The sequence below is a fragment of the Chinchilla lanigera genome, unplaced genomic scaffold (assembly GCF_000276665.1).
Source record: "Chinchilla lanigera isolate Chin_1 unplaced genomic scaffold, ChiLan1.0 scaffold00004, whole genome shotgun sequence".
NCBI lineage: Eukaryota > Metazoa > Chordata > Mammalia > Rodentia > Chinchillidae > Chinchilla > Chinchilla lanigera.
Window position 1 is genome coordinate 36141117 of NW_004955405.1, and position 18603 is coordinate 36159719.

An 18603-nucleotide genomic window follows, 5' to 3' on the forward strand; every position below is an offset into this window, starting at 1 on the left:
TTTTCCTTTACCACCCCCTCAAATGTCACAAAAGCCATAATCTGGTATTCCCAGAATTAGAATCTTTAAATTTAAATTTTTATTCATGTCTACAAAGATGAAAAGCCTGTAAGTGAAGAGAGGAAAACTTTAAACTGTTGAATTTAAATAATAGAAGAATATTTTTTATGGTTCCGGATAGGAGAGGATTTCTCAATTAGAGGGTAACACACTTCATAGGATGAATCGACATTAAAATGTTTAAATTTGTGTCTCTAAATGGCTAGGGAGAAGACATTTACAATGCAGTACCTAAAAAGATTTAAGATCTCAAATATACAAGGCTTGGTTACAAAACAAAAGCAAAAACATCCCAAACAACCCAGTAATAAAATAGGCAAAGAGGTTAAACACAGAATAGAAAAACAGAATGGCAAAGGAACCTAAAAAGTCATCGAAGAGGTGCGGATTAAAATGATAATGAGCTAGCACTGCTCACCTATTACACAGGTAGAAAGAGAACATCCGATACTATCATATACTAACAAAGATAGAAAAATGGGAGTAAAAATGGGTAGATCAGACTCCAGAGTCTCATACTGTGAATGTTTAAACATCGAAACACTGTGACTTCACTTATTGGACACACTTCCTACAGGATATTTGAACCTGTGCAGCGCGTAGAGTTAGATGTAAGAATGTTCATTGCAACATTGACTGAAATAGTGAAAAAATGCAACAATCAATGTTCATCAACGGGAGACTGAATGTGTTGCAGAGTAATTATTTTTTTGTTGTTGCAGAGTAATTATCAAATAGAATTAAAACCAATGAACTAGAACTTCATGTTGAAGGAAAAAGCAAGATGCAGAACGATATTCATAAGATTTTGCACCCAGGAAAGTACCATAAATGGCCTATCATTAGGTACATAGTGAAAATGAGGAGAGTAAGCGTAGGCATGACATACTCAGAATTTAGGGTAGTGGCTCCTTTTACAGAGAGGGAAGAGAAAGAAGGGCTGGTACTGCCAGCTCTCTGCAAGGTTTTATTTCGTTCAAAAAAGAACTGAACCAAATATGACAAAATTTTAAGATTTCTTAAATTTGATTGACTAGTGATTTGGGGGGATTAAGTATATAACTTTTCTTCTGACTATATGAAGACTTCATACTAGAAATATTTTTTTAAAAAATGCGGAGGAAGTAAAAGTTGGAAGCTTAATGAAATTTAAATAGAAAATTCAATTTGAACTTGAACATAAAGCTGAAGTTCAATTCAGAAGCAGGGAGTATTAATTAGAATTAGTTGAAAAAATCCCATTGCATGTATTTTTTTGTTTTTTTTTTTTCCGGTACCGGGAATCGAACTCATGACCTCATGCTTGCCAGGCAGGCACTCTGCGGCTGAGCTAAACCCCCAGCCCCTCATTGCATGTAAAATGCTAAAATTTTTACTATAACCAAAAACAGTGGAAGTCTGTTGACTTGATAAGAGTGTGCCGGATGATTCCAGATGAAGAGGAAAACAAAAAAGAGAAAGGAAATGAGCAGAGCTCACTCTCATGGATAATCTGATTAGAATGCTTGTCACATCCTCCACGATGCCACCGATTTTGCCAGTTTCTGTGCAGACAAGGGTATTAGGCAGGATACAGTCATAGCAGCTGTCACCAAGAGCTACAGTGAAAAGAGCTTCAGCAAGGGAAAACCTATTTCTCTGTCACAGCAGAGTCTAAATGGTGCAGGACTGAAATAGCAGCTCTGTAACGTGAGGGAGCCAGAGCTCTCCTCCTGTTGTGTCATCCCCAGCACACAGGGTCCTCTACAGCCCAAGAGGGTTGCTGTAGCTTCCACCATCACGTCTACATTTAGCCCAACAGGAAGGAACTAAAAGGAAGTGGAGCACACACTCCACGAGTAGTAAGTTGCCCATGGTAGTTTGGCACATAGTCCTTGGCTATGCCTAGCAGAAAGGGAGGCTGAAAACAATAATACTGATTGATTGATTGATTGATTGATTGAGACAAGGTCTTGCTACGTGGCTCAGGTTGGCCTTGAACTCATGACAATCCTCCTGCCTCAGCCTCTCGAGCGCTGGGACTACAGGCGTGCACCACCCTGCTTGGTGGTGATCCTTATTCTTGCTGTCCATATGCCCAGCTAGAATTCAGTAGTTCTAAAGGAAAAGGGGAGAATGGACATTGGGAAACCAGTAGGAATTATTTTCTGCTGCTTTAACCCATTTTATGTACAAGTGTGTATAGAAATTAGGGAAGAGTGCCGAGTTTCCCGTGTGAGCACAGGAAAGGATACTGTGCACATCGGGGAGAATGTAGAGTGTTCCCAAACGGAAGTACAGTCGGCTCTCTCTATCCATCAGTTCCGCATCTACAGAACCAGCCAACCAAAGGGGGAGGCTTAAAAAAACTATGCAGGGATTTAGCTTGTACATTTTTTCTGATCATTTTTCCCTAAGCAATATGATGCAGCAACTACTTGCATAACATGTACATCGCATTAAGTAGTATTATAAATAAGCAAGCAATAATTTAAGGCACACAGGAGGGTACGCATAGTTATGTTCCAATGCCGGTTCTGGAAGGGTTCTTTCCAGAGCTTCCCCAGAGGGAACTGCTGGCAGGCCAGCTCCCTGTCATCCAGCTGTGCCTCAGCCCTCAGAAGAACTCTGCCCAGCTTCCAGCTGTGGCCTTGCTTGAGGGGGGCATGGCTGTTTGCTCTTCTGCCTAAGCCCCCCTACCCCTAAGGGAGAAGCTCCATACCAAGCCTCCATACCAGGACATCATGTGAATAATAATTTTCAGAATTTCAGTGAAAATAGTCATGGAGAAAACATAGTCAATCTCTTAAATGATGGTGTGGCTTTGAAAAGCCTCTAATTATTGACTTAGACTTTAAAAACTGTTGTTTTGTGGCTTCAGGTATCAAATGATGTTTAAATTGTTATTATTTTTAAAGTTCTTCGTGTCTCAAGCACACTTAGTAAGTGATATGGGTTCGAACATGTGGTAAGTGGCACAGATGATGACAGTGCCTTTGATCTGATCCTTAGCTTCATATAGCTTTTCATTAACTTATTTTTTTTTTCATTGATCCTACAAATATTTATTGAGCACTTATTATGCATTGCAGCCCTGGGCTGGGAATGGGAGAGGAACAGGGAATGAGAGATCAGTCTAGCCTTCAAGGAGTTCACCAGTAGTGAGGCAGAGGAGGAAACAAGCAATTACAAGACTTTGTGATGCAAGTTATAGAAGAGAAAAGCTTAATGTGCTGCTTGTTAATGACAAATACACATTTTTTAAAGTCAGACCCATTTGTGGTATTTTTAAATTAAAACAACCAAAAAAAAAAAGAGAACCACAGAACACAACCACAGACCGGGAGAGCCCTTCTGGCGTTCAGAACATCTGTGATTTCTCTGGTATTGTTTATAGAACAGAGCCTGAGAAAATCTTTCTTGTTAATGAGCCAGAATTTAGTTTATAATTAGACAAGAGGGCTGGACAGCAAGGGGTGACGGAACGTGGCCAAGAATCTCAGAGAGCACAGAAAGGAAACAGTTTAAGGTTAATTTAAATTTTGAGGTTTTAAAAATGTCTTTTCCCCATGGAAACCAAGCTAAACTCTTCTCAGAGACTGGGTATTTGCGGATATGTACCTGCTTCCGTACAGGTGGGAGCTATTGCATTCTTACTGTGTGACAGGTAGCAACAGGGTAATTTGTATGCATTGCCCTGTTGGATCTTTGTAAACATCTCCTGCGGGATTCTTAGCCACTTATGCACTGGAGAGGGGGGGACCGAGGCTCAGAAAACACAGTTCATTGTGATTGGACTGCTGGTGGGGCAGAGCTGAGATTTGGATATAGGCTCTGAGATTCCAAGTCCTCTTCTACAATGTGACTCAGATTCTATTAGTTCTACAATAGAACCATTAATTCTTTATTATGCACATGTATCATCTCCCGACTACTTCCTCAACTCACATGTTATACATAGGATAAACATAATAGGAAAGCAATTACAATAAAGAAAAAAAAAATCAAGAGCCCTTTGAGGCAAGGACAAAATAAACAAAAGTAACCATCTTCCGCATAAATGTTTGTTGAATAAATAAATGAATGGATTAAAGTGAAATTAGAGTTTAGACTTGGAATTCCCTAGAAGGAAGAGCAAAAAGAGAAACAGGGTGAGTTATAGGTCTTGCATAAGAAAGCATACAAGCTTAGTGACAAATTTACTGTGCTGACTTTAATAATGGGGTAACAAGTGATATCTTGACAGCAGAATTTCAGAAGAAATGGAGATGATTTATGCATAAAAGTTATTTTTTAAGTGGTCTTTAAAAACCAGTTGGAAAGTCCTTACGAAGCATTTCTGTGAGAAGCTGAGCTAATGTTCTCTGGGTATGTCTCCTGTTGTGCTGGTTGGTGCAGTCACTGAGCTCAGAGATTGTAGAATTGTCAGCCTGGGTTTAATGGGAAGTCAAAGAGACTTCCAAAGGCCTGACAAATGGTCATGGGCCAGCAGTGAGACTCAGAAGATGCGGTGGGAGGTGACCAAGGTCTGGACCAATCCCTACTTTTACTTCTCTTTGCCTTTTTTTCTTTTACCCTCTCATTTATATTTATTGAGCACAAGGACAGATACCAAGATCAATAGGAATGGCCCTTGCAAGCACAGAGCTTATCTTTTTTTCTGCCACCTGACGGAAAAAGGATTATTTCTGTCTCCTCACAACCCAGCTACTGCCAAGCGTTGCCTTCCAGAGGTGTAAGCAGAGAGATGAGCTGGGACCCTCTTGGGGGTGCAGTTAGATAACTTAGGGGATTCATTGGGTCACTGCAGGCACTGGGCCCCGTGTGGGATGAGGGGTGCAGTCTTGTGTGTGCTAGTTATGGGGTTTTGTGCCCGGACGGCTAGAAGACTAGCCAGGTTCTCATGGACAGCAGATGCTCCCTGATCCCTCTGATTCTTGGTGGAGGAAAATCCTTCTGCCTAGGGATTTCCCTGTGTGGGAAAAGTACACTGTGTAGTATCGGGAGACTGACAGCCTTGGTGCGAACCCCACTGTTCGGTTTTGCCTCAAATACTTACCTTGATTGGTTTACCTCCATTCTTTTGAGTTGCTTTTTACTTCTATGCATTTTCCATTTCATTCTGTTTACTAGGCAATATGATGAGGGGAGATAGGAGATGCATAGGTCTTGTACAGCCAGAGACTGACTGGCCCAGAGCAGGGGCACAATACGCATATGTCAAATGAATGGATGAATTAATGCCTGAGTGAATTAGGGTGAAATGGGAAGGACTTGTGTCCACAACTATCCTCATCACACCTTGTACCAATGTTCTGATTTTGAAAGTATGGTCCTTCTACCATAGGATAGCTTCATTTTTGAAGGGTCTTTGGGGCCTGTACCCTCCCTACTACTCACTGGCCTTACTGATGTTCAAATATTCCTTCCTCTGCTATTGCCAAAGATCTGTTTGGCTTTCTTAGTCTCTTCCTCCACTCACTGCCTTTTATTGCAGTTCTGATTATAGTTTTAGAGTTCATATGTGGTTGCTATAGACACATGTGCTCTTTTATCATGTAGAAAGTAACTTTGCTTTTTGATATAGTGTGATTAAGTCCAAGGAAGCCAAGATTTGCTGATAGATGGTTTAATATTATGTTATAGAGCATTATAACAAATTAGCCATTAATGCAAATGTCCATCATTAGCTATGTTTGATAACTGGCTTTGGATTTACAAAAATGATATTATCAAAATGATTAATAGACATTGATATTTAGAACTGAATTTTAAAAGTCCAGTAAAATTAATTTGTTAGTCAAGTATTTAATACTCATAGGCAGGTAATGATAAAATCAGAAAGAGTGGGAGAAACTTCCAAGAATTTTCTTCAGAGGAAGAAAATTTTAAAAAGAAGGCATTGACAAAATTAAATCCAGTAACTAAAACTCAGTGAGTAATGATCTAGTTTTCTTTATGAAATAATGCCAGGCCTTGTTCTGATAATAATCTGATTCACTTAGATATTCTGGCAGTTGCGGGTTGGGATAACACTTTGAAGATGATTTTGATTAAATAACAAAGTGTTCATTTTTTTTACTTTTTCCATGATATTTGATCCCCAAACCTGATAAAGCCACACTTCCTTTGCCTGGAGACCGAGAGCTAGGCTGGCAATATTTTACATCTGAAATAATTCACCATCCTGCAGTGACTTGTGTCTCCCCCCAGTGTCACCTTGTCTTGTATTCTCCCAACAGGAGGAATGATAATGAATCACTGCCACAGCGGTCTGAGTTCATTTCTGAAACAAAAATTCCAGGAATTAGAGTAGCTCTTCAGCTCACCTTTTGCCTATTTCCTAGTCCTGCTTGTAAAACACTAACTTGGAGCATATTCCCAAGGGGTAGGTTCTGACTGGCTGGACTGGACCGGGAGAGAATTTTAACTGACCTGCTAGAAACTGCTCTCAAAGGTCACAGATGATGTTCATGGTCCCGAAAGATTTCCACTTTCACTGCAGAAGTAGCACCCAGGTGTCAGGTGCCTGATAAGCAGGTTTAAATCTCAGGGAAGAAACTCAACACTGAAAACTAATCTGTCAAGTTGGCAGGAAAAAATAAATCTTTGTCCTTATTAGGACTCTGCTACAGTGTTGTGCCAAGATCTTACCCATAGTTAAAGCTTTACCAAGCACATGACACTGCGCACAGTGTTTGTCATTGACCTGTCCCTTGTTCTGGGCTGCTGGGGCCTATAGCTCAGTGGCTTCTGCACCAAACTGACTCTTTGGCGAGATTTGGAACCTGTGGATCTAAGGTTGGGCTCTCTAGAGGCTCCTTGTACCATTCCCTTAGAAGTCCTTCCCACCACCGAGGCAGAGTGGGACACGCATTCTCACTAAATTTCTACTTTTTAGTCTTAGGAGTATCTTCTCCCTCCAGTGCTAGATGAATTCTGTATTGGTCAGAAACAGGACTGATATATATTGGTCAGAAACAGAATTGATATAATCACGTAAGGGGATTTCTTGCAGGACCATGGGTGAGAACAGTCTACAAGGGCTGTCTATATGCTAGAGAGCCAGAGGGTCTGGTAACGACTGAGTCAAAGAGCTGGAAGTCTTGGAACAAGGAGGCCCAAGGACATAGCTCCAGCCTCAAATTGGAGTCCTAGAAGCTCCTTGGAGGCTCCCTGGAGCGTTACTATATGAGTCTGTGTTGGAAAACTGAAGCAACTGAAGTCTGATGTCCACAAGTGATGGCAACAAAAGATCTACCCGCTAAGGCAGAATGGACTGTTCAGACGCAGGTCAACGTCCCGTTTCTTTCCCTTTTATTCCATCCGGGCTACAAGCCTATTGGACGGTGTCGCCCAGAATCGGGGCGGGTCTTCCCTTCTCAGTTTGCTGGTCTGCGTGTCAATCATCTCTGGAAACACCCCACAGTCACACCCAGAAAAGCGCTTTAGCCATCTGCTAGGAGTTTCTTAAGCCGGTCAAATCGACGTATCATGATTAATGTCACAGAGTCACAGGCGGAACAGTCACTTGGGCACTAGGGATACAGGGACACACACACATGCACACACATACATGTAGAAACTTAAAAAAAAGTTGATATTACCAAATAATTTTATTGATCAGAAAGAAGATCTAAGTTTAAATGGATTTTCTGTTATTGATGCTATATGTTAGTATTGTTCCTATTTTCAATTGTGTTTGAGATGTTGAGGTTGACACCATCTTCCTCTTGGTAATGGGCCACTAAAAGCCTCATCTCCACTTCTCTTTTCTCTCCCCTGGCAGGATCTCTTTGAAGAGGGCTGCCTTCTTGGCAAATGGAGTGTGTTTATGTGTGTGTGCGCGTGTGCCTGAGAAGAGGAAACACCCATGTTCTACTTGCCTGTGTCCACTGGTAGCCTTTTCATTTTATTTTATTTTTTTATTTTTAAAGTGGAAAAGTTTTATTAACATTCACACTCCCCTCATATAAGGCCATATAAAAATTCTTAGCAGTTTGATTATACATTTTAAAAATTTCTACATAGTTACAATGGTGTATAATATAATTTACCTTTTCATAATACACCAGTTCAATACATTAGTTCTGTTAAGCATATAATTTCAAATCTAATACCTGAACAGTTTCTCTGTACATAGGTTAGCAGGGCTAATTAGCATAAGATGCTCTTTATTAAGAAGTGTATGATCTGAGTAATAACAGTTGCTGAAGTTTGGTATTTTTTTTGCAGCATTTTCTTTTTGCTGTGATCCCAACACAAAAATGAAGGATACGGAAATCTCAAAAGTCCAAAGACATTACCTGTTGAACCATCGTTATACATAAACCCTTTTCAAATCTGTACTAGGTACAGATCTTTCATATCAGGATAAGGCTGCTTGGGAATAGAAATGGAAAAGATAGCTTTGAGTTTTCTGTGTGGTGCTGATAGGAGGGGAGAAATGGTAAAATACCTGCTGCTTCTCACTAATGAGAGCAACTTGGAGAAATACCAGAAGGTACTCCAGCTCATTCTTTAGTGCGGTGTGAGCGCTGGCTTTAGCTTATGCTAGATGGCCATGGTGCTGATCTTGTGTGTGAAACACAAAACATTTTCGTACTGTGATCCAAGTCTCAATCGCAAGCTATATTGAGATTTTAAAAATGTTTGGGCTATGTTTTATCCTTGATGCCTGAGTTACAGCACCGGTCTGTTATTACTTATTAGTAAAATGAATATAGTCCTGCAGATAAGGACCAGATAAGAGCCTGTTTGGGCAATCTGATTAAACTAGAACACTAAAAAATAAGGTATATCTACAGAAATCTCTAAAAGGTGCAAAAAATCAAATACATACCTAAATAAATGTTTCGAAGGGAAATCAGCCCATCACCTAACGGGTCACACGGTATTTGCTATGTCGCAGTCCCACTCACCATTAGGCTGCAACTGGACCACAACACTGTGTTCATTCACTTCATTCTCCGCCTCACTGCTGTCAGCATCTTCGTTGTCCTCAGAGTCTGAAGAGTCTGTCATGTTCTGGTGCGAGTGGGACTCTGACAGAGCCCCAGATGACTGGGCACTGACAGAAGCTAAAGGTCTAAGCAAAGGGGTGTGTTGTGACACTTCGTTTTCCTCTTGACTACTGTCTGTGTCAGAGTCAGAATCACCCTGAGAAGGAACAGCTTTTTGCTTGCAGACTGGACAGGTTTTCTTGGTTTTAGTTAGCCAGAGGTCTACACATTTGCAGTGATAAGCAAGGGAACAGGGAAGGATTCTGAGTTTGTCTCCATCTTCATGTTCATCCAAACAAATGGCACACACATCATACTCATCTCCTTTCTTGAATTTATGTACAGGTAGTTTCTTTTTTCTTTTTTGTCTTTTTTGAGACAGGGTCTCACTGTGCAGTTCAGGCTGGCCTTCAGCTCACTTTGTAGCCCAGGCTGGTCTCGAACTTACAACAATCCTCCTGCCTCAGCCTCCCAAGTGCTAGGATTACAGGTGTGCGCTACCATGCCTGGCTGTACAGGTCGTTTCTTAAGTTGATCTTTACCAAGTCTATTTCTTCTAGCTCTATGTCTGTCCTGGACAAATTTCGTCATCATAAAAATGACTACTAGGATGAGACAGATGCCCACTATGATGAAGAAGGGAATTAGTATTCTAGAGGAAGATTAAATTCTGGAACTAAGATAAGGTGGCCCCCTTTTTCATGTGTGAATTCATCTTTCAGGGAATTACCTGATGATTCACCAATAAAGACAGATGGAATATCAATGTTCTTTAACACATCAGTGTCATTGGATCCCATGTGAATGAGGTCTTCAGAATGAACATTGTGAACAATGGCTGCTTTGTATCCTTCTCTCTGAGCATTTAAAACCTTTATATGAAAATTACAATCAAGTCTTCTAATTAACAAGATGAAAATGCCAGATGAGTTGTCTTTTACTGGTAGAGGCATTATGGGTTCACAAGCATTCTCTGGTTTTGAATTAATCAAAAAACCCTGTAATCCCAGCAATTGAGAGGCTGAGGCAGGAGGATCACTTCAAATTCAAGGTCAGTCTGAACTACAGGATGGGACCCTGCCTTTAAACCTTCAGCTGGAGGTCTATAACCAAATTTTGCTGGAAGATAATCAAACGTGTGAGATGCTTTTTCAAAATTATACGCTAAAGTGTCTGCTCCTACAGGTAGTAAGTTTGAGAATGCAAAGAGCTGGACAGTCAAGATGGTGTAGACTTGTGTAGCTGAAAGCGTAAGCATCACTATGGAGAGCAGTATCTTGACAGCAAGTCACGTGGAGGGCCCGCTCCGGGATATAGGCTCACTGGCCTTGTTGCTGCTTGAGAAGACCCTAGCCTAGTTCATAACTGAACATCCGCACCGACCCCTACAGCTGGAGTCTGAGCAAGGAAGATACACCAGGGCGAGCTGGTAGCCTTTTTAAAGAGAGGGATAGACAGTGATCGCTCTCCTAGTACCCTGCCTCCCTAGTCACTGGTTGAAGCTGTACATTGGACCAGAGACAAAATTTGAAAACTACTTTCATTCCATTTAATCAGGTCCAAGGTTAAGAATCATACTGCCAGGCTCAAGCGTCCGCCAGCCTGCATGTGTATGGGTGAAGTCACCACCTCTATTTTTTCCAGCAATGTATTTCAAACCATATGATGCTTCTTTCATTTGTCTTAGTTGGAGAAAGAGTTCTTTCATGTGAATTTCTCAACTGCCTGAGTTGTATTCCTTTAAGAAACAAAAGAATAGTTAACTCTTACTTATAATTTGGGTTGCTCATCTGAGAATCCATGTGATGTTTAAGCTTGTATGTCTGATTTATTGCAGCTAACATTATGATCTCAAGGTGAATCCATTTTTCTACAAATGGTTCAAGTTTATCCTTCTTTATGGCAGAGTAGTATTCCATTGTATGTCGCATTTTGTCTGTTCATCTGTTGATGGATGTGTAGGTTGCTTCCAAGATTTAGCTATTATGAGCTAAGCTGCTATAAATATTTGTATGCATGTATCACTGTAATGTGCTGTTTTCAACTCTTTTGGGAAGATACCTAGAAGGGGAACAGCTGGCTCAATTGCATGTGTATAAATGTTTTTTTTTTTTTTTTTCTAGACAGACTTTCACTATGTAATTCAGGCTGGTCTTGAGCTCACTTTGTAGCCTGTGCTGGCCTCAGACTTGTGCAGTCCTCCTGCTTCAGCCTCCCAAGTGCTGGATTACAGGTGTATGCTCCAAGGCCTGGTTTAAATGTGCATTTATATCATGTAGTGATATGAAATTTATTTAATATGGATCACAGTCCAATTTATTTTTAAAAATCTACCCCTGCACTTTTCTAGGTTGTTTAAAAATGTGATTTTGAGGGAAAATGAATCAGAACTCCTTACAACCAAAGCAAACTGGATGAATGGTCTGACATTGTTTCAGAGCGGTTTAAGCTTTGTTGTGAAATTGTGGACATAAAACTATTAATGAGGCACTTGGAATATTTTCTAGAATCAAAGACACTTTCAAGGACCATCACAAGCAACCAGCTAAGCAGACAATCTTGTGACTTACTTAGGACAATCATGATGAGTAGGTGCTGTCTCTTTAGTAAAAGGGAATAGATGCTATTTATTGAGAATTTATAGTGTCAGGTCTGTTCTCAATGGTTCTAACACGATCTTTTTTTGTTTGTTTGTTTTAAAGATAGGTCTCAGCTGAGGCTGGCTTGGAACTTGCAATTCTCCTGCCTCAGCCTCTTGACTGTTGGGGTCACAGGCATTCACCACCATACCTGGCCCCTTTTAATCTTCTAACGACTTTTGAAGTTGGTATTATTTTTCACAGCTCATGATGAAGACCCCAGGATACCAAAGATGTGGCCAGCTTGTCTTGTACAACCGATTTCCATATGCTTAAGTCTAATCCACATCTTCCCTCAGAATCTGGAGTCTGTTTGTTTAGTGCTTATCAATTCTACTGCGATTTTCTCTGACTGCCATTGAAGTCATTCAGGCTGTGTTGAAGCCCTTTTCCTCTTTGTCTGCTTTGTGGCGGCATTGAACAGCTGGTCACCGTCCTCTGACAATGAATGGAGAGACAGTCATCAAGCAATTGTTCTCCTTCGGAACCAGCAGTCTCTGCTCCTTGGACCGTTTTTCTCTGGTGCTATTTTCTCTCAACCCTTCAATTACTTCTTTGTTTCTCCTCCTGTCCCTTGGGGATAGCACCACAGCTGAACTCCTGATCAGCACAGATGTGGGGACAGGGTGAGGATTGGGCTTCTGGTGTAAATGCCTTGGAATTTCCCCAGGATGGCACCGTTAGCGATTTCTAATCTGCAACTTCTAATCGGCCCTCACAGTCTCCTGGGCCCCTCCAAACACAGATCTTAGTCTCCACGTGTCCTCGTAAAGGACTCACCGTTGCTAACACTGGTTACAGCCTCCTTAACTCTGCTGAATGCCTTTTTCTGACTCTTCAGATACTCTCACAGAGTCCCCATCTTTAAAGGATGTTTGGGGGAGGCTGGGCCCTTGCTCATCTCTTCCCACTTCAGACTCTTCTGTCCCTGTCTACGTTCCTTTAACTTCCTTCCTCAGCATTGCAATGCACACATCACACTCTTTTTTTTATTATTACTTTGTGGTTGAGTTTTAAAAATAGACAACGCATGCAAATGCTGTTAATTCAAGAATTTCTCTATGATATTTTGCACTTATTATTTTCTTAGTAAACTATCAAACTTTTTATGCCACATGTTTAAGATCTAGTAAAACACAACCATTGGGCAACGCTTTGTGTTTTGAGTGAAATCATAATCAGAATATCAACAACATCTACTCTGCCTTTGGTTTTGCTGTAAAAAGTTTCTATCTCAGGCTTCAATTCTGTTGAGATTTCTCTGTCGGTGTTTCCATCATGGTGCAATGTTGACATCTGCAGTGTTTCTTCTTTGCTATATATGAGGTCAGTGTTAGATCTTTCTGAACTCCAACGATTATACTGTACAATTTTCTGTTTTGAAACTGCAACATTTCCTTTGTAATTTCTGCTTTGCTTTTGCATCCAGTTCCTATGCTGGTCAACCTGTACTCTGTTAGCAAATGGAGCATCAATTGGAAACTGATGAACCAGTTGTAGAATGTCACATTCTGATTAGTTTGGGAGATGGGAGTAATGGGTTTGTTCACAACATCATTTGGTTCATTACTATACCAGTAAAGCCCTGGTCGCTGAGTTCCAGGATAGATTTCTAAATTGAAAGTATTGTCTGTCTTTGCACGTTCCAGGGCATATATTTTTATGAATGCTTTCAGTTCAGCTGGTGAGGTGTCATAATAAACAGATTTTTGAGTATGGCTATTGGTGCACACAGAACATTTTGCTTGTATTTCAGTATTTGTGTATTTCACAGTGTCTTGTAGTGCTTCATCTGTTACAAACAATCTCCAACACTCAATGGCAGTGCTGGCATTCTGTTCGATAGGTTTCACCCCTGGCAAGATTGTCATTATATTTTTGGACTTAGTTCTAACACTGGATTGTTCTATTTGGTTGTGTGTGACCATTTTGTACCATAGCTTAGTCAGATATGTACTTACACTGCTGTTTTCTTCATCATCTGAACCAAGGAGGTCTGCACTCTCTGTGTCTGTGTTGGTCAACTCTCGCTCCATTTCAGTGTCGTGAGCTTTGGCTCACATGGCCAACGTCAAAGTCGTCACCATCATCACCATCTGCGCATGAGTAATCTCATGGTTCACTTTTGATCTCCTTCCAAACTTGCAAATTTGGTGTTTCACGTGCCATTGTACTGAATTGCACTACTTTTACCAGAAAAATCGAAAGAAAACTTTTCAAAACAAGTCCTAAATGCACAGAAATTTAACAATGAGCGTTTCATGGGCAAACTCACCTGTTGCTGCTTTGGAGCTCCTGGACACACCTTGCCACTTGTCTGCCAAGTGGGTGAATGCAGAGATGGGTTCCTGTTTTCCCCAGGCCCAGCTACTGTGAGCCACACCCACATTCCATTACTGGACAGTAGATGTTTACTTAAGAGATGAATGCTATGGGTGTATTTTACCCCCTGTGATGCTCAGAGAACCATATGCAAAAAACTGTTACATGGAGCATTGTGTGGGTAAAAATCTCAGTTTAACACTTTTGCTCAGGAGCACATCTTGCCATCCCTGCTGTTTTTTGTACCAGGTGGGTAAACACAAAGATTGCTTCCTGTCTCTACCAGGTGCAGCTACTGAGATGCACAGCAGGCTATTATGATTCTAAGGTATGAATTCTCATTAGGAAAGTGTGGTATGTGTTTATGTAACCCAATGTTATGCCCAAGTTAAATGCAGGTTGGATGTAATATAGCACTTGTCTTATTGAGAACATGCTTTGATCCAATTGACCCATGTAGCAACATGTGACCTTAAGTGGGTCATCCTATTTTTTACAAGGGCTGAATGCAGTTTGGACACTCTACTTCAGCTGGCACTAGAGCAACTAAACCCAAGCCTTGGGAAGAACAAAGTCTAGACAGCTAGAGATCCCTTTTTGTGATTCCAGGGCCAAAGAAAAGAATTCCACTTTCCTATTAGAAAGACTGCCTGGTGGCTAAATTAATGGGTGGGACTAGCTACATAATTTATGGGGCCCAAAGCAAAATGAAAATATGGGGTCCCTTATGAAAAATTGTTAAGAATTTCAAAACAGTGACCCCAGAGCATCTCATGTAGCTAGGAAGAGACAGAGTGAGATCTACAATTATAGACATAATGGAATCAAATTATGTGGAAAAAGGAGGTATAAATTATTCACTCTACACTGGGATTTATAATGCCCTCTTTGATAAAACCATGCTTATGCTATACATTTTTTTAGTAGATAATTCTATATAACTTTGAGAGTTCTGGTACCTTTCCATCAGCACCATTTTTCTATGGGCAAAGATAAATGGTTTATGTACCTTTTCTCAGTTCTCCTGGCTTCCTTTCCCACCAAATTATGTCTAGAGTCCAAGGCTTTTGGGCCTTGATCAAAAGAGTTTGGATTAACCAGTACTTTCTAAACTTTCTAAACTATGACCTTTCAGTTGAGTTCCACTGAAATCTAGGTCTTAATAACATGCATTACAAGTGAAAAAAAGCTCATTAATTGATAGTTGCCTTTCTACTTGTGATGCAAATATTTGCTATGTTCTTTTATATACTATTCCATTTAAAAACACACCAGTCATGAGTGCTGAGCTGATTTTATGAACCATCGATGGCTCTTATACTATAGTTAAAAATTAGCTCTTGAACATCTTATATTGCTTCTCTACTGGGAGGCATAGGTGAGGACTGGGAGCATCTCACATGGGAAAGCTCCTCTGGAAGAAAGAACCACCAACACCCTGATGTACTGGTGAAAGGGCAGGAAATAAACACACTGGGAGCCTACTGGAGGCATGGAGATTGGCACAACTTTTCTGAAAAAGTAGAGTCCCATCCTTATGATCTCATTACTCTTAATTATTTTCTTAAAGGTTTTATATCCAAATATGGTCACACTGGGGTTAAGGCTTCAACTACTGAGCCTGGAGAGATGAAACTCAGTCCGTAGCATATGAGTTATAGGATTGTAGGTGAATTTTGAATTCTTCACTTTGATTATTTATATTTTATAATTTTTCTACAATTATCATTGAGTAATTTAAATTTTCATGGCTTGTGTAATAAAAAATCGATAAAGGGCTTCTCCAAAAACAAGGGAAAAGCAGAGGAGATAAAGAGAAAAATATTTGTTTGCTTTAAGGAGAGCAAGAAAACTCATCTGAGATTTCCTAAGTACAATATTTTCATGTCTTATCACATTGGCTACATATTCAACAAAGCAGCTTGTGAATATTTTCTTCTTAAAATCTTCTGATGAAGGTTCAGCTTCATGCTCTGTCTATGTATGGAACAGTCCCCATAGTGTGGTCTCAGGTACTCCAGTGAGTTTTGTAAGACAGCTGATTGCAGAGAGACAGGCAGGCTCCCTCCCGTATGGCTACCGGTTTCTGGAAACTTTCACATCTGATGGGGCCTTTGATCATTTTTACCATACATTTTCAAGTGATAGTTCATGTTTGTCTTTGCAGTAAGCTTGTGATGTCAGCATTGTTTCCCCATCATTGTATTCTCTTTTGGATGAGGAAACTAAGGCCCAGAGACTGACCTATCCAAAGATCACACCATCAGACCAGAGGCTGGATTTGAATTCAGATCCCTGACTCTAAAAAACACTCGTGCTTTCTGCAATATCTTTACCATGGGCCTGTAGATTTTGAAAATTTTGTCTGGTTTTGAAAACAGCTTCTGAGGGCTGTGGTGTCTAATTAAAAAACAGAACAAGTTATCCAAGGCTGTACACACATCTCACTTTCCAGCAGACAGAGACTCACACTCACAGTCCACCTGTGCCACTGGGGAAGGAGGCCTGCTTATTCTTCCACACTTTCTCTCCCTTTGTGTATTTCAGCATTTCCCTCCTGGTTACCTTGTTGTCCCAGCGCTGTGGTGCTCACCCAGGCCTCTGAGTTTTGAGCCAGCAATGTGCAGATATTCAAAGTTTACCCATTGTGCCTGCCATTTGTGTCAGCACTTTTTCTAGTTGGGGTGGGTGGGGCGATTTTCAATTAAAAAGCATCCTAAAGAAAGAAAAAAAATCAAAGCATCAATTAGGAAAAAAAAAAAAAAACTAATTTCCATGGCTGGCAGTCTGTTTTTGGCAGGAGGGATATTCTGCTATATTGCAACTAATATTATATCGGAGTTGATCACTAACAACATGATAATGAGTTCTTTCATCTCTAGTCTATGCAGCAATTAATTAAAACATCCAGGCCCTGTTAAGAATTTCACAGAGTAAATATTTTGATCTCACTTTGCATGAGTTGATAGTGGAAATATATAGGAGATGGTATATTCGCTTTGCAAAAAATAAATCTGAATGTAAAGCTCTGCTTCCTCACTTTGATGAGTCACCATATCTCAGGCTTCGTTTCCTCCTTTGTGAAAAGGAGATAGTCATACAATACGAAAAAGCTTTCATTCTCCACATGGTGAGCTGGAGTAGCTTTCCTGCTCTCAGAAAAGTTGTTGCTAAAGTTCTGTGAACTGTTATAGCTGATCGCTAAACACAACTCTTATCAAAAATTACTTCATACGCACTTGTAATGAAAGATATTTTAAAAACAAAGATCAAATACTTCAAACTCACCACGTCTCAGTGGTTGCACCATACTTACAATGCTCTTTGCTGCCGTGAGTATTTACATTTGTGGGATCCGTATGGTGGAAATAAAAGATAACGGCAGGCCACGGTGCCCCTCCTCCCACCTTTGTGTTTGGTAGCATGGTAACGGTAGTTGAAACTTGGCCAAAATGAGAATACTTATACCCAAGAAATGAGCTGAGCAAAATCTACAAATCCAGACTTGGTTCATCCCATTTTGGTTGTCTAAGGCGGGGCTTCTAAACCTTGGTTCTGTGTATACCTGGGCCTGGTTGATTCTTTGCCTTGAAGGAGCGTGCCTTGTAGCACACCTGATCTCTACCTACGAGGCGACATGTCCTCCAACTTGTGACAATAACAGCTGTCTCCAAATATTGCCAAATGTCCCCTGGGGGACAAAACTGCCCCTTGTCCCACTGAGTATCATTGCTCTAGGAGCCTGACAAAGGAAAACAAGCAGACAGAACCCAGCCTGTAGTTGTCTCTACACAGCCTGCGAGCTCAGAGGAGGCTGACGTTCTTACAGGGTTGTAAAACACAGCACGTGTACGTGGTCTGTAAAGCCTAAAATTTTCACTTTTTGACCCATTACCGAACAAATCTAGTGACCTCTGGTCTGAATTATGGAGAAATGGATACTGCAGATTAAAAATAGTGCGTCATGTTTGTAGCTATTGTACTGCGAAGTGCACACACAGAGAAAGAAAACATTCTCTTGGTGTCCAGACCTTCTCTGAAGACACTGCTTACACTGTCAATAAATAGGAGTCAACATCTGTGGCGCTGGAACTGACAGAGGATTCGGCTTAAGGAAAACAATTTGTGTGAGAGTAAGCCACACAGAGCACGTCAAGACAGTAACAATGCAGGGCAAAGAATTAGCTTCCTAATGAACGCTCCACTAGTAAAAGTGATAATATCAGCCAACATTTATTGAGTATTTGGTGTACATCAGATGCCTTTCCAAGCATTTTAACTGTTTATGTATCAATTGCCACCACAGCCCATGAGAGATAGTCTCTCTGTGCACGCCCATTCTGTGGATGAGAAAACCAAGACCCAGAGGCTGAATGTCTCTCTCCAGGTCATGAATTAGGAGTGGGCATCCAACCAGTCCCGTGTTCCGCTTTGCTAGGCCATCTGGAAAGCAGAAAAGGAAGAGGTGAGAAGAGAAGGGATTAATGGGGCCAGTCCTGTTCTTCAGAAAGGGAGCTATGGTGGACTCAATGTAGCAGAGGAGCAGGGTCAGCTGGAAATAAGAGGCATCCCAAACATAGATGCAGTGCAGGTTTCTTGTC

At 40.8% G+C, this 18603-nt stretch overlaps 1 protein-coding gene across 1 annotated transcript; it reads right to left on the reverse strand.

The window, feature by feature from the left end:
• Positions 1-8925: 8925 nt before the first annotated feature.
• LOC102030381 (E3 ubiquitin-protein ligase RNF13-like) lies at positions 8926-13716 on the reverse strand. Its single transcript, XM_013519516.1, is given in 5 exon segments — positions 8926-9393; positions 9558-9688; positions 9691-10039; positions 10123-10317; positions 13642-13716. Coding segments are annotated over 5 exon segments (1218 nt in total).
• Positions 13717-18603: the final 4887 nt, after the last annotated feature.